The sequence below is a fragment of the Lepidochelys kempii genome, chromosome 7 (assembly GCF_965140285.1).
Source record: "Lepidochelys kempii isolate rLepKem1 chromosome 7, rLepKem1.hap1, whole genome shotgun sequence".
In the NCBI taxonomy this organism is placed as follows: domain Eukaryota; kingdom Metazoa; phylum Chordata; order Testudines; family Cheloniidae; genus Lepidochelys; species Lepidochelys kempii.
Genome location: NC_136386.1, coordinates 67,417,984 through 67,445,747, shown reverse-complemented (window position 1 = coordinate 67,445,747; position 27,764 = coordinate 67,417,984). Strand labels below are relative to the sequence as shown.

At 41.5% G+C, this 27,764-nt stretch overlaps 1 protein-coding gene across 1 annotated transcript in view; it reads right to left on the bottom strand.

Moving 5' to 3' along the window:
• Window positions 1–24,124, bottom strand: part of LOC140915320 (L-threonine ammonia-lyase) — a 34,598-nt gene extending 10,474 nt beyond the window's left edge. Inside the window, exons 1-8 of the mRNA XM_073354904.1 lie at window positions 23,808–24,124; window positions 18,643–18,759; window positions 16,527–16,768; window positions 10,003–10,168; window positions 7,608–7,704; window positions 6,366–6,441; window positions 4,556–4,681; window positions 878–1,045 (exon numbers count right to left, since the gene is read on the bottom strand). Coding sequence (XP_073211005.1) covers window positions 878–1,045; window positions 4,556–4,681; window positions 6,366–6,441; window positions 7,608–7,704; window positions 10,003–10,168; window positions 16,527–16,768; window positions 18,643–18,759; window positions 23,808–23,975 — 1,160 coding nt within the window. The 5' untranslated portion in view covers window positions 23,976–24,124. The remainder of the gene's footprint in view (window positions 1–877; window positions 1,046–4,555; window positions 4,682–6,365; window positions 6,442–7,607; window positions 7,705–10,002; window positions 10,169–16,526; window positions 16,769–18,642; window positions 18,760–23,807) is intronic.
• Window positions 24,125–27,764: the final 3,640 nt, after the last annotated feature.

The window sequence follows — 27,764 nt, the reverse complement described above, 5'->3', positions numbered from 1 at the left end:
GCTACATCCTTCCCGACATCTGCTGCACCACTGTCATCCTATTACCATTCCATTTAAAGCAATGGATTGTTAGCACATATCTGGGAAATTTATAGCAGCAATCAAATGGATATGCATAGCTGGACCAAAGTGTAACAGCTGGATGGGAGCAGCCAGGAACAGAGATAACACACTCAAATTAGACAGCATTGAAAGACCGGGTAGAAGTTTAACCCTGAAGAGTTTTTTCAATTGCATTCTCCACTGTATCTCCCCTTGCATCTCCCAAGTATTCCCTCATGGAGTCACTTAGCCTGCAAGTTTTGTTAGCACTTCACCAATATATATGCCTCTACTTTTAACAACTATGTATTTTATTTATAGGGTTAAGGGTCAAACTTAACTTGTGCATGTGTACACAAGCCTTGCATTTACATTAGAAGGCAGGATTTGCCCTGTACTCTGTACTGTTTCATGCTTCTAAGAAGCATTTAATATAGAGATTAAAATGGCTAGGAGAGAGACTAGCCCAATATGGGCTAATTCAAAATTTGTTTCAATATAAGTAGAGGCTTTGCAACGACTAGAAGCAATGCAATTCTACATTTCAACACTGATAAGCCACCCAGAGCAGGATAGTTGTAATTGTAATGTGCCTATTATGGAGGGCACATACCAATCTTCCGCCTGTGATGGGGAAGGTTTTCGACAGAGGCTACAACAGCGCTATATAAATAGATTCCCTGGGTTACTTTGGTCACTTGGGTAAACCACTGGATTACTCCCTTTGCCTTTAACTGTCACTTGTAAGCATGCAATAGTCTTTAAAAACACTGAGTCAATTGTGCTATTTTCTCAACAGTGTAATACCAGGTATTAATATAGGATTCTGAATTACCTCACTTCCTCCCGAGTCAGTATCTCCAGTAGCTTTGAAATATTTCCTGGACAATCAGAGAGAAGGAGGGAAAATTTGCAGACTCTGTTGTCAAGGGGCAGGGCACGATCTATGCACTGTCTCATCAAAGGTAGCTCCAAGTTACCACTGCATACAGTGATTGCCACTCTGAAAGACAAGAGCAAACAGGACTATTTCCTTCTTGTTTATGCAAAGAAATTCCTATAAAATTGTCATACTGGACAGTAATGCAGATATTTCAATAACTGTATGGATACAGTACACAATATCTGCTTTTGCCATTTGCTGCAGCTGTCCTCTCCTATTACTTTTCAGATGGCGTACGCTTCCATATCACCTCATGCCATGATCACCTCAGCTCTCATTAGCTAAAGGCAGAATCCGGTTGGTACTTGGATGAGGCACCTCACAAGAGAAAAAACATGATCCAGGAAGTGGTGTTGTCAATTTAGTAGATGTTCTTCCCTTGGAGCCTATACTGGCCAAACAGGGTGTCGTAGATGCTGTCTGCTGCTGGAGGTGGCTGCATTTCTTTGGTGTGAGAGATGCCATGTACACGCCTTCCAAAGTAGTGCAGGATGCTTCAGATGAAAGGCATCATGTAAGTGTAAGTTCATTATATCCCTGCACTGGAGGGGAGCTCGCTCAGTAACTCTGTCTGGAGTTTTTCCATCAGTGACATTCCCCAGGTGCTCCTTTTCCTGCTCCTGTCTAAAGAATGGAGCCCATGCTCCATAGAAGACATGGGAGTAAAAATGTCTGCGCCGGGTCAACATTAGCACTTCCACTGATACAAGCAGGGGAGCTGCACTGGTGTGAGTCCAAGACAGCGAGAGGTGCTGAATATGCTCAGGGGGGATATATTTATTTCCATTTAATTTATATACAATTACACAGAGAAAGACCCGGTGACAAGAATATTGTGAGCGTTGCAAAGTCAAGCACTCAAAAGTTAGGAAGTGCCAGAATTAAGGTGCCTGTTCAATCTCAGTTGAGCCCCCTTGTGTGTACGGATTATGCTACCATCCTTAATTACATGGCGACATACTATTTTTTCCACAGGACCCCTGCCTCATTCAGTACACAGGATGGACAGCGCTCACTTAATCAGTAGCAATTCAATATTTTGTTTTCTCCTGGTTCAATGTGCAGTCCCAGGCCCTATTTACTGCACACTATTCAAACCCTGCTCTCAAGACAGAATTACTAATTTCCTCACAGGAGTTTCTATGGTGCTCATCACCATGGGATCACGCATCAAGCAGCAGCTCATAGTTAAATACCAACACCCACATTCATCTTGAAATCCTCTCACTGCTCTTCAAAGTCATGGAGCTGTAGTGTGCCCGGAGCCCCAGTCCAGAGCTGGGAGGGCATTCCAGAGCCCCCAGGACCCTTATGGAGAACACGCTGTTGGCCACACCCTCTCTATTATCTCAGCACCTCTGTCCATGGCGGTGTGTCATAGGGAGAGAGGTGGTCTCTCAGGGTGTGCGCTCCTTGCTCACATACACACCCTCACACTAGTTCTCACCGAGCTAGCACGAGTATAAATAGCAGCCTGGCCACAGGAGCCCGGGTGGCTGCAGTGGAAGCCCGGCTGAGCTGTGCTGAGTACGCACTCACCCGTTTGAGGCTGCCTGTACTGGGCATGGCTCAGCTATGCCGTTGCTGCCACTACCCCAGCTATTTATACTCATGCTAGCTCCAGGAGAACTGCCACAAGTACATCCACACGAGCAGGGGAATCACACCCCTACCTCGTAGCATAGATGTAGCTCGTGAGGCTCATCCTGAGCTAGTTGCGGCTTTCGAGGCCTTAGTGTGGTTACAGTTTAGAGTGCTGTTTAGTAGAATACCGGGATGATGATTGGTACTGAAGTCGTGCCGAGGAGCCCCAAACATGATCCAGGGCCTTGCTGTGCTTGGCACTGTTCAAAAAGACAAGGCCTCTTCCCCGAAGAGCCCTTTGCAATCGAAGGAACAACAAAGAGCACAAGGTAACAATGAGACAATACTGGTGCTTGTGATAGGCAGTGGTCTCAACACACCAGTTGCCTGACCGTTGTCCGGTATTTTCTGTAGGAAATTGTGGGACTGAACTATCCAGCCTCCCCAGCTATCTGTGGGTACCATCAAAATACCAACGGATGTTGTCAAGTAAAATGAATCAATAACTATTAAGCGACCCCCATCTAGCAATCACAAAGTAGTATTAAGACTGGCTCAGCGGAACCACTCTTCTGAGAGTCATGGTTAGGAACTTTAGTAACAGTGGAGAAAGCCCATTGAACATTTGGGTGATGCGTTCAAGGTGCTGTATAAACATTAAGTCTCATCATAATTCTGCAGACTGACCACAGAGAGGTTAAGGGCCAGATCCTCAATGATATTTAAGCACCTACCTCTATTGAAATCTAAGTGATTTGCTTGAAGTCACACATTAGTCTACATCAACGCTAAAGAAGCAGAACCCAGATCTCCTGACTCCCAATTCCAGGCTTCTTCTCTTTCACTACAGTCTCGCTCTGTTTGAATTAATTGCACTTCTTCTTTTCTAGGATCTACTCTGTAACTTAATTGCCAGTACACTACAAGGTATGGTAGGCTGCTTCACTCAGCAGAAAATTCTCTTGTTGAGCCTACAAAGTGACTAAATACATCCGTTTTGTCCAGTGGAGATCCCATACAATAAAAAACAAAACTGAAATAACCCACACACATTATGGGCTACGCCATGAGCTTGGGCTCAGTCCTGCAAGGTGCTGAACACCCTGACCCAAATCCAAAGCGGCACTTATGCACATGCTTATTTTTAAACACATGTAGAATCCCACTGATTTACATTGGGGCCAGAGTGATCAACATCTTGCAGGATTGAACCCTTTGGGTCAATTTGTGTAGCTCCATTGATTGTTATGGACAGAGGAGAAAGTGGGCCAGTACGGCGTACTGGTAAGAAGTGGCCGCAGGTAAGGGCCCGCACACAGCTGACATTAAAGCGCTGCCATTCATAAAAAGCTAATTGAGAAACCTCGAGTTCCAAGAGCAGCAAAATCCAACTTTCAGTTTAAAAAACATAAAAGATAGAACTAGGAGGGGCTTTAAAGATGATTCCATATTGTCCAAGTGACACTGCTTTAATGTCACTGCCCCTTTTGCTCCCCCCCCCGGGGCTGCCGAGGGCGGGGGGCAAAAGGGGTAGCTGCCTCAACGCCCTGCGATTTAAAAGGGCTCAAGACTCCTGGCCACCAAGGCAGTGCCCAGAGCCCTGGGCCCTTTAAATCACGGCCAGAGCCCTGGGAGGGGAGGGCTGGGCAGCACTGAAGGGCTGGCTGGGGGAGGCTGACCCCTAGCCCCGCTCCTTCTGCCTGAGGCCCCACCCTTTCCAGGGGTCCTTACCAGTAAGACTTTTAAATTACTTTCACCCCTGGTTATGAAGGATTTCAGCTGAAGGTCTGGCCCTCTTTCTCCCTCTCTTTCAGCAAGTTGTCCCTAGTGCAGTGTCCCACTGACAGTAGTGGGTGATTCAACATTCAGAATAAAGAGGAATAAGAGACCCCTTTCTGTCTGCGAAGTTCAGTGCACAGACACTCCTCTCATGTGACTTCCTTGGTAAGCTCTCTGTTTGCAACAGCCGGTTTATAGATGCTGTACCTTTTACTCTTTAACTCTGGCAGCTTCCCAGCAACTAAGGCTGCAAGTCCAATAGCCCCTTCTGCATCCACTGTGGCTCTCTCATACTCCAGCAACCGCAGCATGGAAATTAGAATGTCCTCTTCCCTGAAGGCAAAAGGAACTGTATCAAAACTGAACAAATACAGAGTGAATTTAAAAGAATTAATGGGACAAGACAAGATATTTATGTATTAAGGGATTCCTTTGGTCCTTGGTGGGTTTATTTAGGACTATAGCATGATGGGAAACTGTATTGCTGGGTGTGAAAATAGCTCTTGACCACAGCTGCATGGTATTTTTTGCAAGAGTAGAGGCTTTAGCCTCAGCAACCTGGCTAAATATCCAGCTGGGTAAATACATCCCACCTACCTAAATTCCCCCTGCTGTTTGACTTGGATAAGTTGTTTTCCACTGGCTGTCCTGCACTGTTGTATAGTATTGCTGTATGCTGTTAAAGGGCTATTCCTGCACCATGAATGTGACCAAATTTAACTAATGAGTGAAGTCCTTACTCACATGTAGTAGCCCTTTTGCTACCTTGGGACGAAACATGTCAATAAGGATTCTAAGATAGGGCTCGTTTATAGCATCCAATATTTGGATAAAAGATACTTCGTGTGCACGCACATTTTGCCATTTTTCCTTCCACAATGAACCACCAATATTCTCTTTTTTGTGTTATTCTTAATTATTCATGAATTTTGTTAGCCCCCTAAATCTTGGCCTTCAGAATGTTAATATTTTCAATTTATGCTATGTTGTTTATATGCAAAAGTCACTCAGCATTGTTTCTGTTTGGGTGATTATGTAACCCACACAGAATTGTGTATTTTACAGTGGACTATACAATTCAAAAGTCACCAGAGCTTAGTGTTCAATTTTTGTCAATATTCACACTGCTAAAGTTGGAGGGCTTGAACGTTCATAGAAAATGAACAAAAATGGTTCATGAACATGGCTGAATCTTGATTAGCTTAAACATCCAGGAATAATTTTCCCCACTATTCATCCAGCTCTGACTAAGAGAACCTGCACTATCTCAAGGTAGATAATGCAAGCACAGTTGCCTTGAAAAAGGCATAGAGGTTGATCCTCAACTGGCCAGTTTACCCCAGCTATGGATCTGGCTTACATTTCTTTTATGGGTTGATCATATATTAGGGTAAATAGCACTGAATCATATAAACATCAGCTACAAATTCCATATAGTCAGCCACAATGCCTGTTATCTGGAAGGACCTCCCTTTCTCCCCATGCCTGTCTCTCCCCATTTTAAATCTCACCTGAAAGCACTTCTCTCCTTTGCTTCTGTATCGAGATACCTCTTTCCCATTTTAAAATATATAACTGGGTAAATATTATTTATGACCCTGAAAGTACTTGGGATACAGCTGGTATCCGATACTATACTATATAAATACTATATAAAATACAGCTGAAGGCCATACTGTCGAATGAATGGCGAAGCAGATGGGAAGATAAATGCTACTTAACATAATGTATTATTGTCAGTTAGTTGGAGGTTATCTCCCCATTTAAGAGCTATAGAAAAATCAATAGAAAAACTGTTCCTGGCTTCAAAGAGTTCACTCAGGACCTCAGAGCTTGATCCTGCAGTCCCAAGCAGTTGAAACTTTCATTGAAGATCAATAAACAATGGAATTCAATGGAAGTCAGGATTGATCAGGCCCTCAGGGAGGAGCCAATATAGCCCCTCTCTAATGTACAACAGTATTTCGTTTTACAATTCAAGTCAACATCATTCACTACATTGTTCTTCTTCACCTACCTCACAGTAACAACCTTGTCTACAAGCTTCCCAGTCAACTGCAAAGAATTGGTACCAAAGCAAGGTCCACTCACATCTGCAGATTTAAGCAACACGTCAAAAGTGAAGCTGGCAGTTTTAGTGATGTCCAAACTTGCCTAGAGCCCTGGGCTCTTCTTCTTTATTTTTGTTTGAAATAAAACAAAACACAGCACATTGCCATTATGCAGTTTTTAAAAGATATATATTTTAATTACTGTTATTTCTGTATCCAAAAAAAAGTAGTTTGCCAGCATAAGAGACCAAAGACTTTATACTCTAAGGCCCCAGTCCTGCAGTAAGAATCATACAGCTGCACCCAAGGGCCTGCAAAGTCCCATCGACTTCAGTGACCCAGTGAGTATGTGGTTCTCAATGTGCAACAGTACCTGAATTATATATTATCATAAATCAATATGAGGAGTTGAAAAGGACACCAAGTTTGTGAGCCGTAGTGGCTAAGTGGGGTGGTCAACAAACGAGAGTAGAGAGTGGGAGGGATTATTAACAATAGTAAGAAGTTTGGTTTTGGACATTTGTAGTTCAATTAAGTGGAGGAATATCCACAAGTTGATATGAGCGCATGCATGGGGTAGGGTGTGGGTGAGGGGGAGAGATTGTTAAGAAGGAAAGAGAGATTTTACATGCTCACACAGCTGTATTTTCAGAGGTGTTGACCTCTAACTTTCATTGAACTCAATGCAGGAAGTGCTCTGAAAAAACCAGCTAAACAGTGGGTTTTGTTTGTTTTGTTGCTTGGTTTAATATGCAGGTTTCTCTGAAAATTAAATGACAAAACCCCAAAACCAGGAACCCAGTTTCCAAAAGCTGCTGCCTTGTTGTTTTATATATCTAAGTAAGTGATCACTGTATTCTGCCACCCTTCTGTTGATTAATGTCTTACCTTGCAAGCCGTCCCATTGATTTCAGTGGAATAAGGTACTACTCGTTGTGATACAACTGGCCAAACGTGGCCCTAAATAAATACATTTATGTCCCTAAGTGTTCATTTGTGCATCAAAATGCAGAATCTGGAAGTCTTATTATTGCATCCATGTTTTAAAGTCCTGCTCTGTGGGTTGCTATTAGCAGCATTTATTAAACCATGACACTTCAAATGAGACACTTCATTTCATTTGGACTTGATGTGGATTAACTGAAAAAGAAGATTAACAGGTTGCAGAAATCCATAACAACATTTATTGTCTGAATTCCTACTCTTACCTCCATAAAACTGATGGTTGCTGCAGGCCTGGTCTTCAATAGGATGGCCTATCTTTAATGATTGTTGTAACACAGGGAAACTCTCTGATTCAACACCCTGGGAAAGCAGAGAAAAAAATCATCTTTACCTACTACTATGCAGATCAAGGTACAACAGGAACCACCAACACCAGGGAAACAAATTCTGTAAAAAGTGTGGGCAAAGTTTGTTATCATGATTAGCAACCATATGAACCCCTTTTGCCAATTAAATTTTATCTGGTCCCTAGTTCTAAAGACAGAGTCGGTTTGGTAAAGGCCCAAATTTAGGTTCTCTTAAAAAAATGGGATGGGAATAGGTTAAAAATAAAAGTGAACGGAAATGTTTGCATGAATTTCAAAAGGATCAACATCATTTCCCTACATGGGGACCCAAAACACAGCAGCATTGTACTGGTACAAAACAAAGTGAAATTGACGAGCCTAATCCTACTGACAAAATGACTGACGAGTTATAATGTTGCTTTTAGTCGAATATTTGCCATTTGTTTATATTATAAAACACCTTTCAGTAATCTAGGGCATGATTTTAACTGCTAAAGTGGTGCGTTGATTTTAATTTATGATTTTACCTAGACAGTGGTCCCTCTACAATTTCTCAGTCACTAAACTCTTCCAAATAGATCAAATTAAATCTCTCATTACTTTTGGCACGAGGGAATAAGCTTGTAAAAGGAGTCTGAATTGTTCCTTTTGACTTGTCACCTGATTGTAAAAGATTCCTTTTAAATAACATCAAGTTCTACTGTAATGGGAGCAAGCAATAAATAAATAAATAAAAATGGTTCTTTAATCCAACAGTTCCTTTGTGTCATAGCAAGAAAGGACAATTAAGTCATTGGACTATTACATCCCTCCCTAAGAAGAAAACACACTGGAACCAGCTATCTTAAACAACAGACATCACCTAATTTCTGCAGGCTTTACATCAAAATGAAGAAAAAAATAAGACATACAAAAACAGGGTGAAATTCACCCTGATGCACAGGGAGAGTACAAAGGCCCATGTGCCTCTTAAGTCCTCAAAATAGGTCTTAAGTAGTGCCTAGGTCTTGGTGGGGAGGGATAGCTCAGTGGTTTGAGCATTGGCCTGCTAAACCCAGGCTTCTGAGTTCAATCCTTGAGGGGGCCATTTAGGGATCTGGGGCAAAAATTGGGGATTGGTCCTGCTTTGAGCAGGGGGTTGGACTAGATGACCTCCTGAGGTCCCTTCCAACCCTGATATTCTATGATTCTATGTATTGACCCTTTGCCCAGGAATAATGGAATAGCATCAATATCATCATATACATTTCCAGTCTTGAGTACTATAGTCCCCTGGAGATTTCAGTCTCGTCAATGATTCATACCAGCTTCCATTATATTCAGTATAGGTTTGTTTTTCCCTTGGGCCAAGTTCAGAGTTCTATATTCAGGCAAACTCCCAGGATTAAGTAAAAAGACCTCAGGTCTTATCCCCATGTTTTTAATATATAAATCTCATTTATCATGAATAAATCATCATCATCACTACCACCAATATGCAGAGCTGGACTAGAGCCTAAAAATTTGGCTCTTGATTCCAATTTCTTAAAATTCAGAGGTGTTTGCATTTAAGGTTTAGTTTGGTGCCCATCTTTAGGAACCCTCCAGGTTCCTACATTTTTTTTATAGCTATTATTCATTTGTGGATGGTTAAAGTCATTCAACCTTGTAATGTTAAGTAACCTTTCCTCATCCAGAAATATGTTGTCTGCTGTATCCCATCACTTACAATTTCAACAGCTGCTAGCTGAAATTTCTACACCAAGAGCCAGAAGGGGTTATTCGGTGTATAATTTGGGATGAATGTTTTATTTTATGGACAAATTTTCACAATAATCCACAGAGATCTCAGTTTTAACCTGAATAGGTTGCTCCTTCCAGGAGTAAAGATTAAGTAATCTCCATACTGCTTTGGGGATCTATCTAGTTCGAGGTCTTTCAAATAACAATTCTACAGTGTCCTAAAACTTGGAGGCAACTCTAGACTTTAAATAAGATCACACAGGTTTCAAACAAGCTAAATAGACATTCCTAAATCCATTAAACAGCCCCAAAACAGGTCAGTTAAAACTTTACATGTAGAGAGTTTGGTCTTATTTGCTTTGAGAAAGGGTTCCTACATAGTTAACAAAACGCCAAATAATTAACCAAGAAACAAAGCAGGCTGCCCAAATTCTAAAATAGAGTATGACTATGGGAACCAATGACCTCGGTCTATAGTGTACACAGACTCATTCCCAGTACCTTAGTAGAATACAGCACCTGTCTGAAGCCTGAGAGATAGGAGGATAAACCTCTCCGAATACACAACTGAAAGTTGAAAAGAACGTACAATCACAGCAATATGTGGGTTGAGATGTTTGAGGGCAGCAGCTGATCCTGCCAGCAATCCACAGTGGCCTCCTGCAGGGAAAATCACTGCATCCAGCTTTGGCACTTGTTCATGTATCTCCAATCCCATGGTACCCAGCCCTGACAGGTATATAGCACTGTCCTCCCTGGGGGGAAAGAAAACACCAAGTCATTGCAGAGTTGGGACTTGTTAACAGTTCACTAGTGTAAAGCTATAGTTTATCAGGAAAACTGCATACGGAAATAGAGTTAGAGTTTCCAGGAGGCACTGCAACTACTTACTACTACTGATCAGATCCTCACATAAATTGCAGCTATAGACATTGCTGCAATGACCCTTAGTAATCCTGACACTTTCTAAAACAACATTACATTGAAAGACAACATGGAGCAAAATAATCCCATGAGAAGAAACAGACACAAGATCAGCAGTTTCAGCCAGGTCAGCAAATGTTTCAAGATCTCTAAGCCACTTTACTGTGTGCAATCCATCTGAGCATGACGGGGTGATGGATTTCATCCAGGTGAGTCAGGATTAAAGTGACAAGCAGGGCTTTGCTAAATGAATGAGCTGAACTTTCTGCCCCTAGAAAGCCCATCCTGCTAGCTCTCAGGCTACTATAATTATGATCAGGTGAATTCTCTATTGGCGTCGCTGTCAGATATTTAAATTGCTGGAAAGGAGAGGACTTCCTTCCTCTGCAGCGTGGGGCACGGGCCACTTGCTGGAGGATTCTCTGCACCTTGAAGTCTTTAAACTACGATTTGAGGACTTCAGTAGCACAGACATAAGTTAGGGGGTTGTTACAGGAGTGGGTGGGTGAGATTCCGTGGCCTGCGTTGTGCAGGAGGTCAGACTAAACGATCATAATGGTCCCTTCTGACCTTAAAGTCTACGATTCTATGACTCCCATTTCTGTTGCTATAACTTCCTTAAGCTGCATGAGTTCTAATATCCTTCAGTCGAAACTGTAAGTAATAAGAAGGAATCTAGTGTAGGTATAGCGAACTCTGTTCACTTGAGTGTGATTTAGTGCTCACAATAGTGGGAATTTACAGGAAAGGGAAGCAATGTGTTTACGTAGTCACATAGATACAGACCAGCCCAGTGGAGCACAAATCTTTCCACAATCCAGGGCCTTACCACCATCTTGGAAGACCACCCTGAAGGATAAGAGGAGGATTTAATCTGCCTAAGTATTCATTAGAAAAACACTTACAGCTACAGTTTAATGAACATATTAACAGTACACACAGCCAGCAAGGTATAACAAAAGACTGTTGTAACTTCAGAGATGGCTGATTTAGAACCATTTTAATTGAACCTGCAGAATGATTCTAATGACAAATTAATCAAAAACTGTAAGACTCTTGAGTACTTGTGTGTGTTCTACATACTCCGACATCAATAAACCAAGCAGAGTTACTGTACCAGTGATTTCATTTTTTACATTCCACCAACATATTCATTCCTTAATTTTATCTTCAGTGCAAGGGTCTGTGTTTATTCATTAATTATTTGTATCATAGTAGCACCTAGAGGTTACAACAGAGCTCAGGGCCCCAGTGTGCTTGCTGCTTTACCTACACAGTGAAAGACAGTTCCCTGCCCTGAACAATTTACAAAATTAATCAACAAGATGGGGGCGGGGGGAGGGGAGGAATCAATATTATCCTGGTTTTACAGATGAGGCAGAGAGAGATTAACCAACTTGTTCATGGTCACACATGAAGTCTGTGGAGGAGCTGGGAACTGAACCCCAATCCAGGGCCATAACCCAAAGACGATCCCTTCCCCTTTATGTAGGATTGTTTTACAAGTAAAGCAAGATCAAAATATCACTGGCACTTTGAAAAATTCAACTGGGCTATTAGACTACCCCCAACCAAGAATACATTTTTTTTTATAGTTACCCTGGCAATCTACATGTTGAAGTTCATGAGGACTTGCAAAGGTGAATGTGGACCTGGAAGATTCAATGTACATATAAAGCTGCTTTAAAAATGCAAAGCTGTATCAAATGCCAGATTGCCTCTCATACGGCATGATCGACATTCCTATTAGCAGCTTGGACAGGCATTTTAGAAAGTCACTCATTCCTTGCTAACATTTAGAAAGGACTCCAATCCAAGCCTCCTACATTAATGTTTAACACTTTCATTTGTAGTGAAACGAATTCATTAGTGTTTTTTTACCTTTACATGCTTAGATATAAAGGCAAATATGAGCAGCACTTTCACTTCCCTCTTTATACATAAACAGTAATTTAACAGAACACAAATCCCACATTTGGATGCTAAAATTAGCACTTGTGATGTAAAATTAGCTATTTGATGATTGTCTATTTACCTCCAAAATGTAGGATTTGAATGCCCTGTTAGATGCCAGTGTTTAAAATAGGCTCCCCACCTCAGGCATTCGATTATAATTTTTGCATGGCATAGTTTTGTACATATCCTTCACAGCTCCTGGTGCCAGATCCTCAAAGGTATTTAGGCTCCTAACTTACACGGATTTTCTTGTGCAGACATAGCTCTAGAAATATTTAACTCTGTGTACTACTAGATATGCTTCCTGAGGTCGCAAGTTCATCAGATCTCAAGTGACTTAAGGTCCCATCTGGTCAGTACTTGGATGTGGAGTTATACAAGAAACCCAGGACACTCAAAGAAGGAATGCTTGCAATTCTTCTCCCTCCAATCCACAAATGAATCCATGCTTCAGCATTGTTCTGGAGTCACTGTGCTATTGTATGTGTTTTCTTTCAGGAGAAATGTAAAGCTGATGTCCTGAAGACTTGTGGCTATTAAAGATCCCCTGCCACTAGTATGGCATTAATGTGGACATCATGACTGAATTCCAACTTGTAATTACTTACTGCTACCTAGAATTTCACAGGCAGTTTTATCTGAATATAAAGTTTTGTTTTCCCATCTAAAGTCTCTCCTGTTGGTTTTACTGACACAGAATAGCACCTCATTTGCACTCTGGAGGTGGAAGAGTAGTGAGCTTGACACCAACACTTCCAACTGAGAGAGTTTGCTTAGTAATTGTCAACAAGGATCATAACTTAGAGAATGGTCAGATGATATCCATAGCAGAGGAAGAAGGATAGTTTGTTGGTTAAGTCACTGGACAGAGACTTTGGAGATCCGAGTACCTACATAAGCTGCCTGTCACAGCCACAGTTGTGACCAGCATAGGCATTTGAACTAGAGTCTTCTTGGTTTAAGTGGAAGGCAACTACTGGCAGGAGACCACTCACTTCTGAGATTTACTTGACCTTAGTCTCGCAAGGTCCAGGTATGTTAATGTCCTTGTCACACTCTTTTCATATTTTTTCAATAAAGTGTGTGGATGATAGGGTATAGCTAGTGTGTGATGAGTACATCCACATGCGTAGTTTTTAATGGGATTGTAATTGCTATTTGGAAAGGCATTATTATGATTTTTAACAGTTTGGACTCAGAGCCTCAGGCACTTCAAGTGGGTTACAAATCCAAAGTAGAAGAATCAAATCTTGTGGGGGGTTTTGAGGTTTTTATTTTGGGTATTTTTGCACAATTGCTTACAAAAAAAACTTCCAAATATTATAAAACAAATATATTACAAAACCATGAAACAAATACTCCTGGCTCTCCATACAGAGCCTAACTTTCCAAAACACAAGTTACTCCCCAGGAAAACTGGGACAGGTGGGGTTGAAACTTCTGACACACACGCTCGGGAGCTCAAGAGGATGAGAAGCAGGGATGTCTCCTGTGAGTGTCCATTATTCAGGAATGCTGTTCAAAACTGCACCCAAAACAGCATGAGTCAGACATCCCTTTAGGGCACGGCTTTGTGTTTTCTTTTTAGTTTTGGTGTCTGAGTGATGTTTGTACGTGGAATTAGGTTTTTGATCACACAGAGTAATAGACCAGATGCCTTTGCTTTATTATAGTTGAGTTTTGAATTAGCCAAGGTGCTTAAAAGCCACATGGTGGAAGCATCTATATATTGTAATTGATATTTATAGTAATCAATTATAATTGCAACTTCTAAAAAAATTATCACAAGCATAATCTGTTGACAGCAGAGATATTTCAACCTGGGAAGATGCTTGTCTCAACGTTGCCAGATTTATAAACCGAGCTGAGACCATGATGTAAAAAACCCCATCAACGTTAGTTGTTATACATGATATGATATTCCAATGAAACAAAAACTTCTCACTGGTAAAAGTGGCATCCAGTCAAAACACAGGTCAAAATTAGTGAGAACAGGAGGAAAATGGATGAGTGGGGATTTAATACCTAAGGCTGTGATTTTCAAAGGAACCTAAGGAAATTTTAAATTCATTGTGGTTTGGGACATTTAACTCCCTTAGACTTCTTTGAAAGTTCTGACCTAAGACTATATATTCCATCTCGAGTTCATACATGGAACTCCTGCTGCCCTAATTAACTCTAGTCTACAGCGAGTGACATATTGTGAACTGAAAAGCTAGGATTTTCTGTAAATCTGTTCCAAAAATCAAACTAGAAATGGATGAATCAATTAGGAAAGACTTAAGTACCTGTTTCTTCCATCTATTTTACCATGTTGATTCTAAAACAATAACTCCTTACATTTTTTTGCATATATTCTCCCATTTTAAAACAATGTCCCCTAGATCTGGCCTTTCCAATGTCCTCAGACAGATAATCATGCCTAATTTTTTAATAATCCTTAGCTAGTTTAATACTTCAGTCATGTCACCACTTAATCGCCTTCTCTCGAGGCAGAGTCCCAGTTTTGTCAATCACTCCTCATATGCAAGACTCTCCATTCCATTAATTTCTCCTTGCCTTACACTGTATTCTGTCCATTGCAACCAAGAAAGGGACCAAAATTAAATACTACTTCATAAAATATCAGCACAATAAGAGTAGACTTATAGAATATGCCCCTCTTGACACAAGCCAATATTTTATTAGCCTTCTGCGCTTGTGCACACGAGATTGAGAATTTAACAGATGTGTCTAGCAAGATATCTAGATCTTTTTCCTCTTCCTAATTCAATGCCACGTATATGGCACTTAGCTTTGTCTGTCAAAACTCATCTCTTTGCCCTTAGACACATTTGATTTCATATTTCAGCTCTGACCCCATATACCCAACCAAGATCTTTCTGTAAAACAGATGCATCCTTCTGAGTTTTAACCATTCCCTCTCTTTCAGTATTACCTACATGTTATGATCCCAAGTGGGGAAGTTTCTTCCTAATACATGTTAGACAGTAGTTAGCAAGAGAGATTATACTCTTTTTTTTTTTTAAAAAAGTGTCCCCACCCAAGCAGTGATCCAAGCTAACATGGCCACTGCTCTGCACCTACCCTCACGTTACAGGGTACAAGACCTGGAGTTCTACTTGCACAAGCCTGCTCAGTGGGAAGCAGAGGGGTAAAAAGCATTTTTGTTAGTCATCTCCTACCCAGATTTCATTGGTTGGCATCTATAGCCAGCCTGTTGCTCTTCCTGTCCAATCCTTAAAAGACTCTTCTTCTTCTTCTGTCTGTTGTGGCTGCAGTTTCTCCACAGAGTGTGCAATGCAGGACTTGTTGCTAATAGCTCCTGCTGACTAGTGAACACCTGGTTGGCTCTGGCATCTCCTTGGCCTGATGCCCAAGTAACTAGTTGCTTCTTTTCCTGAACTAGGTGGCAAGCTGTGGTTGGAAGGCTTCTTTGCCTTGGCCTGTTCTCCCTTGTTACTGCTCCCAAGCCACTGTTACTCAGACAGGCCCCAGACAGGTGGCTACAGCATTGTCCAGCAGTCTGAGTCTATAGCCATGGGGAGGTTGATGGATCATACTCTAAGATCCCTCTCTATGGTTAGTGTCCTCCAGGCTATGTCTCTATAGACAGAGGTGCAGCCTCGTGAGCTTTTGCAGCTTTCCGACTTGTAAGAGTGAAGCTTCTAGTGAGGAGCAGTGCAAAAAGTGGCCAAAAAGAGGAATCACCTGGCCAGTCTGGGAGATTTAATAGGTCTGAAATATGCAGAGAAACCATTTAGGTTTCCCGCCATTTCTAAGGACTGCTCCCATGATGAAAGATCTGCAGGATTGTGCTTTAATAGGAGCTCTTCCACCATTTTAATATTAAATGGTTAGATCTGCATCACCATATTCATGCGGTCCATCTAAAATATTTCTATGCAGCAAGAGGAGGAAAATAGGGGGTGAAACATCACTTCAAGTTTTGCTCTGAACCAGTATAAAAGCTCAATGTAAATTCCAACCAAAGCCACTAAATTTGCCTCATTTAGAGAGGAAACCATTCAAGAGTGCCAGTGATCATGGGCTCACCAGAAAAATGAAAATATGTCAGTCCAGACTCTCAGGAAGTCTGTCCCAGGCTCACAGGAAACTCAGTGTAACTTTTGGTGCGCAAGGGTCAAGCTTTACGGTTGTAATAAAATACGGCACCAAATGGGTTTTGCAAAGCTGAAGATTATAAACAATTATCTGATAAAACTTACTTACTCTTCGAGGTATAGATAGCCATTCTCTTGGGCCAGCCTCCTTGCGTGGATCTGGGAATCCTTGGCTGAAGTGCCATAAGCGATCACCATGGCACCATACTCACGGCACATTTTCACTCTGGCTGGCGAAGTGCTGGTAGACATGATGACAAATACTGGAATGCGGAGTTCTGAGGCATGGTATGCTACTGCCATGGAAAAGTTACTGTCAGAAGCCACTATCACACCCTTTCTCTGCTGCTCCTGCAAAACACATTTGCTTCTAGATCACACAGTGTCACAGAAAATGTCATATAAGCATGCAAAGATTAATGGTGGATGATTTCAACTGTCCTGTGATAGCCTTTTTAAAGTCTTCTTCCCCAGTGTGACATTATCAAGATATGGCACAGATATACAGCATATGCATCTCCGGGTGATCGAATGGCTTAAAACACAGGACTAGGAATCAGGAACTTTTGAGTTTGAATCCGAGTTCTAACATTCCCTGGGCCCAATCCTTCTCCCATTGAAATCACAGCCAAACTCAGAATGGTTTTAATAGATACAAGATCTAGTCCCCATCTCTGCCCTTGGGAAAATCACTTGACCTTTCTGCCTCACTTTCCCCCTATGTAACATAATGATGCAGAGTGGCTGTAAAAATCAATACTTCTAAAGTGCCCTATCTAAGCTAAATATTATTTCTTCTACAGATAGGTAACACATCTTATACAACAAGGGGAATAAAACCAATATTCAAGTACTGCTGGAATTCTCTCCAAAACCATTCACTAATCCAGGTTCTTCTCTCAGAATCCACACATAATTTGCGATTTCAACATTTTTTTTTCAGTCTACTAGTATATAATATGCATCAAGATCAACGCATTCAAACACCACGAATAAGCTCTAAAATCTACATGTGTCAAGGTTCCTTCCCCACTCGGAATGCTAGGGTACAGATGTGGGGACCTGCATGAAAAACCTCCTAAGCTTATCTTTACCAGCTTAGGTCAAAACTTCCCCAAGGTACAAAATATTCCACCCTTTGTCCTTGGATTGGTCGCTACCACCACCAAACAAATACTGGTTACTGGGGAAGAGCTGTCTGGAAACGTCTTTCCCCCCCAAATACTTCCCAAAACCTTGCACCCCACTCCCTGGACAAGGTTTGGTAAAAAGCCTCACCAATTTGCCTAGGTAACTACAGACCCAGACCCTTGGATCTTAAGAACAATGAACAATCCTCCCAACACTTGCACCCCCCCCCCACTTTCCTGGGAAATGTTGGATAAAAAGCCTCACCAATTTGCATAGGTGACCACAGACCCAAACCCTTGGATGTGAGAACAATGAAAAAGCATTCAGTTTTCTTACAAGAAGACTTTTAATAGAAATAGAAGTAAAGAAATCACCTCTGTAAAATCAGGATGGTAGATACCTTACAGGATAATTAGATTCAAAATATAGAGAACCCCTCTAGGCAAAACCTTAAGTTACAAAAAAGATACACAGACAGAAATAGTTATTCTATTCAGCACAATTCTTTTCTCAGCCATTTAAAGAAATCATAATCTAACACATACCTAGCTAGATTACTTACTAAAAGTTCTAAGACTCCATTCCTGGTCTATCCCCGACAAAGACAGACTATAGACAGACCCACAGACCCTTTGTTTCTCTCCCTCCTCCCAGCTTTTGAAAGTATCTTGTCTCCTCATTGGTCATTTTGGTCAGGTGCCAGCGAGGTTACCTTTAGCTTCTTAACCCTTTACAGGTGAGAGGAGCTTTCCCCTGGCCAGGAGGGATTTCCAAGGGGTTTACCCTTCCCTATATCTATGACAACATGCTACAAACTTCTCCTTCAATTATTCCCATAAATGGTCATTAAAAAAAGCCTGTTGATTTGTCAAATATAAAGATATAAGTACAATGTTTTCATGAATTTATTCACAGGCATGTCTAGGCTGCGCAACCCAGCAGTATCTGAATACTAAATGAGGAAATACAGCAAGCCAGGGAGGGTTTACAAATAATAGGATCACCTTTAATTTAATAGCATGAAGTTGCCCGAGATTAAGCATGTTTAATTTTTTTTTTTTTTGTTCTTTATAGGCTTGGATAATTTGGCATACCTGCTGTAGAGATGTCAGCAGGTAAAGCACACCTCGCTCCTTCACAGATCCTGTGTACTGAAGGAACTCTTTCTTTAGATAGATATCCATTCCATATTGCTTTGAAAGTCTAGAATACTAAAACAGAGGAACATGATTATGTTGCTGCGGTATTTTACATGCCTACCTTCCAAGTCAGTCTTTCACTTGCTTTACCACAGCACAATCATTAGTCAGTTCCAGCAAAATATAAGTATTATATATTGCCATTAAGAATACATGATGGTCCAGTGTAATTTCCAAGATTCGTGGGAGTTATGTAGATCATCCCAAACAACTGTCCATAAAACATTTACACTGCACCATTATGTATCTGTATATGCCACATATTTTACAGCAAAAAATAACTGAGGTGTTTTAGAGTAATACTTAAAAGAAGGTTCTAAGTTTTATTTTTCACTTCCTTCCTTGAATGGAGCCACCTTACCTTAATACCACACGGGCATCATCTCTCACATGGATATGGATACCTCATGCAAGTTTGCGTTTTTTTAATATTACTTTTTTATATACACATCACTACATGAACAAAACTGCTTCTCTTGCCACCGAAATGCAGTCCTCTGGTATGAATGTGACAGTTATATAAACAACATACAGCAACTTTATGAAACAAGGACCTGGATTTCCACCAACTTAAGATGGGCGTAAGGACTATGGGTTTGCAGGATCAGGCCCTAATTTAGGACAGCAAATGAAGAGGGGTTGTGTTATTTTAAATATATAGCTGGACGATATATATTAAGTCTCTCAGTCAAAATTGGCAACCCTATGTGCAATGGGGCCCTGTTCTCAGCTAGGGCCTCCAGTTACTACTGTAACACAACAGCATGCACGTCAAGAACCAAAGCAATCACACGAACTTATTGCTACAACCCTTTACATCTGCATGCACACTCACTTTCAAAGTTGGTATCTTTATGGAAGATGGTTCAATTGACTGGAGAGATGCTGAAGCATGTTATATTCTATCCTTCACATCATATTATGCTTAAAAGCCTCAACAATTTCCCTCAGGCCCTGAAAATATAGCTAGAAAATATATCTCTAATGACCTCTCCTTAAGTGGTACTTTGGAGAAGACATTCATTGGTGTATAACATGATGGAGTGACGGTGCCCCATGGAAATATGCTTATGAATATATGACATAACTGGAATATGTTTTATGCTACATATGCCCTGTAACATATCTATGTAAAGGTTATGATCTACTGAATCTAATAATCCTATTTGTATGCATGTATCATTTTTGTACTCAAACTTATGAATACTGGCTTGTTTTCTAAACAGCCTGAGTAGAGCATTTGGTCAGCTTCTTGAGAAAGGAATGTGCAAATTAGGTGCCCAGTCAAGAAACACTTAAAGGACAACGAATCTTGTAAGGCTCCAATCCACGTAAGAAGTCTACCTGAGGACATTCAAGGAAGCATGTGAACCATGGCTGCCACCTATTAGTTCTGAGTCATGCATGGACAGGTGACTTGCCCATGTGACTCCAAAACTCCATCTTGGAGCTGGACTTTGCATAGGAGAGAGGAGGGGGTCTTCACCCACACAAGAAAGTCTATTTAAGCCTGTGGAAGACCCCTCCATTTGGTCTTCAGCTGGCTAAGGAGATAGCCTCTCCACCCCCAAGGGTACCTAAAAGAAACTGGAACAAAGGACAGTAACTGCAGGGGGTGTGAGTGCTTGCTGGACCCAGACTAGAAGGAGACTAGTCTGTAAAAGGAAGCTTACTGGGTGAGGTTTTTATCTGTATTCAGTTTTCTTAGACATAGACTTGCGTGTTCTATTTTATTTTGCTTGGTAATTCACTTTGCTCTGTCTGTTATTACTTGGAACCACTTAAATCTTACTTTCTGTATTTAATAAAAATCACTTTTTAATTATTTATTTAATTAACTTTATTAATTAACCAAGAGTATGTATTAATACCTGGGGGGGGGCAAACAGCTGTGCATCTCTCTCTCTCAGTGTTATAGAGGGCGAACAATTTATGAGTTTACCCTGTATAAGCTTTATACAGGGTAAAACAGATTTATTTGGGGTTTGGACCCCATTGGGAGTTGGGCATCTGAGTGTTAAAGACAGGAACACTTCTTTTGTTGCTTTCAGTTAAGTCTGCCACTTTGGGGCACATGGTTCAGACCCTGGTCTGTGTTGGAGCAGACGGGCATGTCTAGCTCAACAAGACAGGGTGCTGGAGTCCCAAACTGGCAGGGAAAGCAGGAGCAGTAGTAATCTTGGCACATCAAGTGGCAGCCCTATGGGGTTTCTGTGATCCAACACGTCACAGATGGGTTTGCCTTTTTCAATTTGGCCCAAACAGAAAACATGTTTAAAACACATTGCAGGCAATTAGATTGCCCAGGGGATTGGTAATAAGATGCAGAACCTTTCGCTTCTGTGTTTCTGGCTCCAGTCTATCCAATGCTAGCAATGATGAAGTCACTGCCACCTGGAGGCTGGCAGATGAGTTGTAATGAAACCACTCCCCCCGCTCCCAAGTTCATGCACCAGTACACTTCCTTGTGCACAGGTATCCATATCATGTGGAACACTACCACACTGGCAGTGTCTGTGGAGAGGCAAAGGATGAGGGAAGACTCCAATTTACAGATGATCTCACTAAGTGGGCAGTCTCTTGATAGCACTGTGAAGCTTGCTCTACAGCCACTTTTGCTGAATCTGTCTGGTTCCTCATGGCTTCCCACCCTTTTGGAGTCCGAGTAGGGTGACCATATTTCCCAAAGGGAAAATGGGACACCACATGGGGCTAGCCTGAGTTGCTCACCCAAGCCCCCCTCCCTGGGCAGGGCTGGCCAGAGCCGCTCATCCAAGCCCTTCCTGCCCCCTCTGTGGCACAGGGCTGGCATCACTGATTGCCCGAGTCCTGCCTACCTCCCACCTGAGCCATGCCCCCTTCATGAGGTCGGCATCACTGCTTGCCAGAGCTCTGCCTGCCCCCTACCCAAGCCCTGCTTCCCCACCTTGCATGGGGCTGGCATCACCACACACACACACGTTCCTCCACACCCCACTTTGACAGAAGTGGGCATTTGCCCCATTTGCTCTTGCCAACTGATCAAAAAGGGACTGTCCCAGGCAAAATGGGACATATGGTCACCCTAAGTCTGAGCAGTAGCATTTTCCACAGAGGTAAATGATTGTGTGAGGTGCATGGAAGTGAGAGCCCAGGCTATCAGTGCACAAGGAGTCAGTGCAGCATTTAAATAGAACTTGCCATTTAATATATTCTTCCACAGTTTTTCTTCATTAGTCACTGGTGCCTTTTTCATTCTTTTTTTCTGTCCTAACCCCCCTCAGTTATGCTCAAGTCTGGACTTTATAAAGAATGGTGCTTACATAAAACCTGTAGCTTGCCAGAACTTTTAAGGCATCTGTGTTCTGTGGATTCCTGTGACTTAAGCTGTATTTTGGAGAGGTTATATTAAGCAAAACAAATGTTAAAAGCCATAGAGATTTTTATAACTAGCCAAAATCAGTGAGGAAATGGTAAATTATTTACATGTTACATACCCAGCACAAAAAAAAAAAAAAAGTTAACTCAGTTCTAGTGTTTTCCTTAATGCAGTTGTAAATCTGACAGATAAATACCAGCTCAAGTCGTTGAGCATAATGAAACATACAGAATCCATACACCCAGCTCACTGGCTCCAGTACAGATGCTTATCTACTCTTCCTGGAATATTCACTGCACATAAACAAAAACTTGACATGTCAGCACCAGTGTTCAATTAGGCACAGAATCTAAATGGCCCAGACAGAGAAAAAATGGAATAGAGTTCTCAACAGTACAGATAGGGAATACCATGCAAATCAACCAGTTTGCCTCTACCTTACACCATTCCAGCTAATACCTGATCTACCCAGTTGTTTGTACCTCTGCAGAGATGAGGTCTCCCTCACTTCCATTGAGTCCACTCTACTGCCCACTTGCATACAAAGTGTTAGAAAACTTTAGCTGTGGGCATCATGCCACTGCTCTGTCTAAAAGACAGACAGACAAGACAGGACACAATGGGAGACTCAGGGAAAAAAGGTGGCTTAAAAAATTTCTCTGTTTTAAAAAAATAAATCTACTTTTCCTACTATCTTTCTCTCCACCGTGAGGCAGTGTGGAATGGTTAGGAGAAAAATAAGGGGGTGAATTGTGTTCCCTCATGTTATTTCAGTCGTTGGACAGTAGAAATAGTGAAGACCAACCTGATTCTTACTTTGTTGTGGCTTAAAGGAAAAAATCAGACCAAAGCAGAAAACACATGGAAAACAGAGAGCTAGCAAACCTGAACTATGCAGGCTTATTCAAGTTTACCTAGGGAGCAAGATATTTGGGCTCCTGAGGACCCAATATACACAACCCTATGGAAAAGGCATATGCATCTTGTGCTCCATACCTCCCCTGCTCGCTGCCTGCTACTTACAGAATTTAACCCTGCAAGTTTAGAACCACGTTTGTTTTACAGATCCCATGATGTTCAGTCCCCATTTGGATCGCTGTCTCCAACACACAGTGCATGCTGGGTTGTTACGCTGGAGCCATCACCTCAACCCCAGAATACCTGACTTTTGCTTCAGCCATATAATGGGTCAGATAAGCGCTTTATAAAGGATGTGGCAAAGTTTTACATAATTTCCATTGGTATATTGGTTCTTAATCATTTTATTTTTTAAACAGATTACACAGTCATCTGCCACCAAATTTAAATCTGAGGCTCTGCTGAAGAAAGGCTGCCTGTGAAGTGGAGAGTTTATGTGCTTGAAGAGCTGACATAGCCTTCAGTACAATATTGCTGAAAGGGACAACAATACACAGGTTACTGCTGCAGAAGTGAGAAGATACTTGTGGCAAGCGTTTTCAACTAGGTGCATAATGAAATAGTATCCTTCATTCTACAGGTCACTGTAACCAATTGAGAATTCAGGATGGTGAAAAAAACAGAATTAAAAATTAAACATTGGCTGATGTCAGCTACTCTGTTGGAAGGATCATCCTCCTATAGAGATTCATCTTCTGCTATTAATGCATGTCCCCCGATCATTTCTGATTAACTCCCATAAGAAGAGAGAGATTCAGAGAACAAAGCATTGTAAATACCATACCATGCAGGGGGTTTTCTGGACACCACTCTGGATTTTGAAAGCTGCAGCACTAATATCTTCAAATCGAATCAGCTTATTGTAGGTTGGCTGGCTGCTTCTACTGTTTGGCTGAGTGACTGGGTCAAGGGCATCTCTGAGCAATTCCTCGTTGTGGCTCACTATCTTCATTTCCCAAGTCTTCACGTCCCCATTCAGGTAGTCCTCCTCCCCAAAATCTTTCAGTCTCTCGGGGTTGATGGATGGTGGCCGCTGCCCAACATGGCCATTTCTAATCGGCCCCTCCTTACAGCAATGATGTTCGTAAGGTGTTGGGGCATCTTGTTTTTTCACTTTCCGGTCACTCCTAAGAAAGAATGAGAAATCATCTTGTGAGAAAGCAATGAAAGTCTGTATGATTAAAAGATTGACATCTATTGTTTAAGAAGGACACCACGCCTCATCTTCTCTTTCACTCGCATGCCTCAGACAGACAAAAATTAAGTTATTAATGGACTATCATGTTCCTTGTAGATAGAGAGCCCACGCAGCTAGCCAGCTGGCACAGTAGCCCACAGATACCTGGGCACATGAATAAACCAAGGAATTATCATTCCCTTGCTAATGGGGATGTACCTGTGCACCATATGGAGCTAGATTTTCATGAGTGCTCAGCACCAATAGCTCTAATTTGTTCAGTGGTTGCTGAAAAATCTGGTCCTGTGTTTGCAGCACTACTGAAGTCTGGAAAAAGACAAATGGCTGTGACACAGCACTCCCTTAAAGCTCATAATAGCAGTAACAGGTGTGATTATATCATACGCATCAGGTGGCTGCTTCTCTGCTCTTAGATACTTGCAAAGTATGCAGTTAGCAGCCATTATCTGGCATGTGATGGGGATGGGCTGACTGCAACAAGAGCTAATAATTATGCTCTACTATGAAGCCAAAGGACGACAGCTCCTAAGCCCCAATTTAAAACATTCTGTACATGGATAAACACTTGAAAAGAGGGGAGAAATAAAGAGAATTCACCCTTTGGGACCAATCAGAAAAAAGAAGAAAAAAAGGATGACAACTAAAAAATGCTAACACCGTACACAGGCATAGGTTGTGCCAGTGGATCTCCAGTCTCTTATTAGCTTCTCTGAGAGATATGCACATAATGCACAAGTGTAGCTACCTGAATTCATTCATTCATTCCTAAATATTTTTAAAAAATAAGTAAATTAGCAAGTCATCAAATCAGTCTTACAAGCAGTTAACCAAACCACCAAACAACCTATGCCGATGTGTAGAGCCAAATTGAGCATTCATTTTCACCGGTAATACCCATGGATTTCAAAGCAGTTTCATAAGCAGAATCTGACTTAGTCCCAGGATAGGGACTATACTTTAAACTAAACTATACTTTATTGCCAACATTAAAATAAAACCCTCACTTAAAAATATGAGGGGGGTGGGGAAGTATACATTTAAAATATTAAAAATTAGTGACCTTGGTACCAGTGATCATGATCTGGTTACGTTTATTTTGTGCAAAAAAAATATGGCATCGATCAGTAATAGGGCCACTTTTCCAAAACTTAAAGCAATTGTCAACATAACTGACCAAGAACATAAACTAAAAAAGGTGGGAAGTTTTAACAAAAATTAATGGATGGCCAAAAACCCCACAATTCCAGACATAAAAAAAAAGTTACACTGGGCAAAAAGTTGTCCTAGTTAGAAGAAGATGGGGGAAGTGGCAATAAAACAAAGAATTTACATATAAAGAGGGGAATTAAACAGCAATGAATAAGTGAAAAATTATAGGCAACTGATAAGGGAAGCTAAAAGAATAAGTGAAATATCAGTAGCCAATAGGTTTAAGATAATAAACCAGCATGATTTAAACATTAGGGAAAAAACCCCAAACCTAGGTCAGGTATAGGTCCATTGCTAGATACAGATGGTATAACTGCAAATAGTAATGTAGAAAAAGGTAGAAATGTTTAATAAATATTTCTGTTCTGCATTTGGAACAAAGCTGAAGGATATAGCCATCCTATATGATGCTGTGGATGGAATAGAAAGGAACAAAGGAAGCTGTGAAGCAGCATCTCCTAAAATTCAACATTTTCAGATCAAAAGACCTGGATAACTTACACCCAAGAGTTTAAAGGATTTAGCAGAGTTCTTAACCACTAATGTTAATTTGTAACAAGTCTTGAAAAACCAAATTCCAAAGGATTGGAGGATTGCCAACTCAATTTCAACATGTCAGTCCTAGGTACAAGAATGCAATGGTTGATTTGAGACCATCAACAAAGACTTAGAGGTTAAAATTAAAATTAATGCCTGTTGGCATGGTGTCATGGAAGGTAGGTCAGATGATGACAAAAATATTTGCTGGTAAAGTTTACAGCTAAAGATTGGTGGGGAAGTAAGTAATAAGAGGGCAGGTTACTGTTGTAAAGTAATCTGAACTGCCTGGTTAAATGGTCACAATCCAACAAAATGCTTTTTAATACAACCAAATGCAAGGTAGTACACATGGGAACACAGCATGCAAACTATGCCAATAGGATGGAAGACTCTTGGAAAACAAGCGTCTCAGAAGGACTTAGGTGGGTCATTGTAGATAATCACCTCAGCATGTGTTCTCAGTGCAATGCTGGGGCAAAAGGGGCTAAATATAAAAGTGGTATATCAAGTCGGGAGGTGATCTCGCTTCTGCACACAGCATTGGTAAGAGTAATGCTCGACTACAGCATCCACTTCTGAAGTCTGCTCATCAAGAAGGATGTGGAAATATTAGAGAGAGTTCACAGGAGGACACCAAACATTATCCAGGGGTGAGAAAACATACATTAAATGTGAGGCTTAAGGAGCTCAATCTAGTCAGTTTATCAAAAAGAAGGTTGCGAGGTGACTCAATCACTATGTATAGATATTTACACACGGAGAACACAGCTGATGGGGATGGGGGAGCTTTTCAGTCAAAGGAACAACAAGATCCAGTGGCTAGAAGTTGAATTTAGACAGGTTCAACCTTGAAATAAGACTCAGTGTTCTATCAGTGAGGGTTATTCAACATTGAAACAGTTCACCTGGGGTGAGTCCTCCATCTCCATCACTTGGAGTCTTAAAAAGGAGATTTGGTATCTTTCTAAAGTATTTTCTTTAATCCAGCCTCTGGGAGAAATGCTGTCTCCTGGCCCCGGTGTGCTGGATGGTGGTGGTGGTGGGTCTTTTCTGGCCTTGGAATCTGTAAATCTATGAATCTGCTGTTCGTTCTCAGCCTTCACGGGCCATGGAGAGAACAGAAAGCTCTGCATTGGCTTTGCAATGCTCATAATAGTTACAGCTCTACATTATGACAATGATTCTAATCAAATCTCATGCTTCAAGACTTCAGCTGGTTGCCTGCGGGGGCCCAGGAAGGAATTTTTCCCCCTGCTGCACAAGTGACCAGATGTGTTATGGATTCCTCCCCACCCTGACACCTTCCTCTCAAGGACTGGTCTCAGCTGGCGACCGGCACCAGATGGTGTAGGCCAGTGCTCTGATATGGTACAAAGAATCCTCTTTCCTTGGCTAATCTGTATTGCTCAAGGTCCAACCAATTGCCAGATTTGGAGCCATAAAGATGTTTCCCCCAGATTGATTGGCAGGGACCTTGGCGTTTTTTCCCCCCCTTCCTCTGAGCCTGGGGTGTGGTTCACCTGCTGGGACCAGCCAGGCATATCTCATACCACCATCTCCCAATCATTAAAGGGGCCTTGGGCACAGGTGGCACCTTGGTCTCTCCTGTTCTCTGCCTGTGGCACACAGCTGTTCAGTCTCCTGAGGATTGAAATGCTTTAATCTAACTCAAGAGGTTGGGCTCAGTGTAGGGGTATCTGGGTGAAATTTAATGGATTCTGATATTAAATTTGTAATGAAAGAGGGGCCAGGGCTCAAGCAATTTTTTTACATTAAGAACGGATGCAGGAAGCC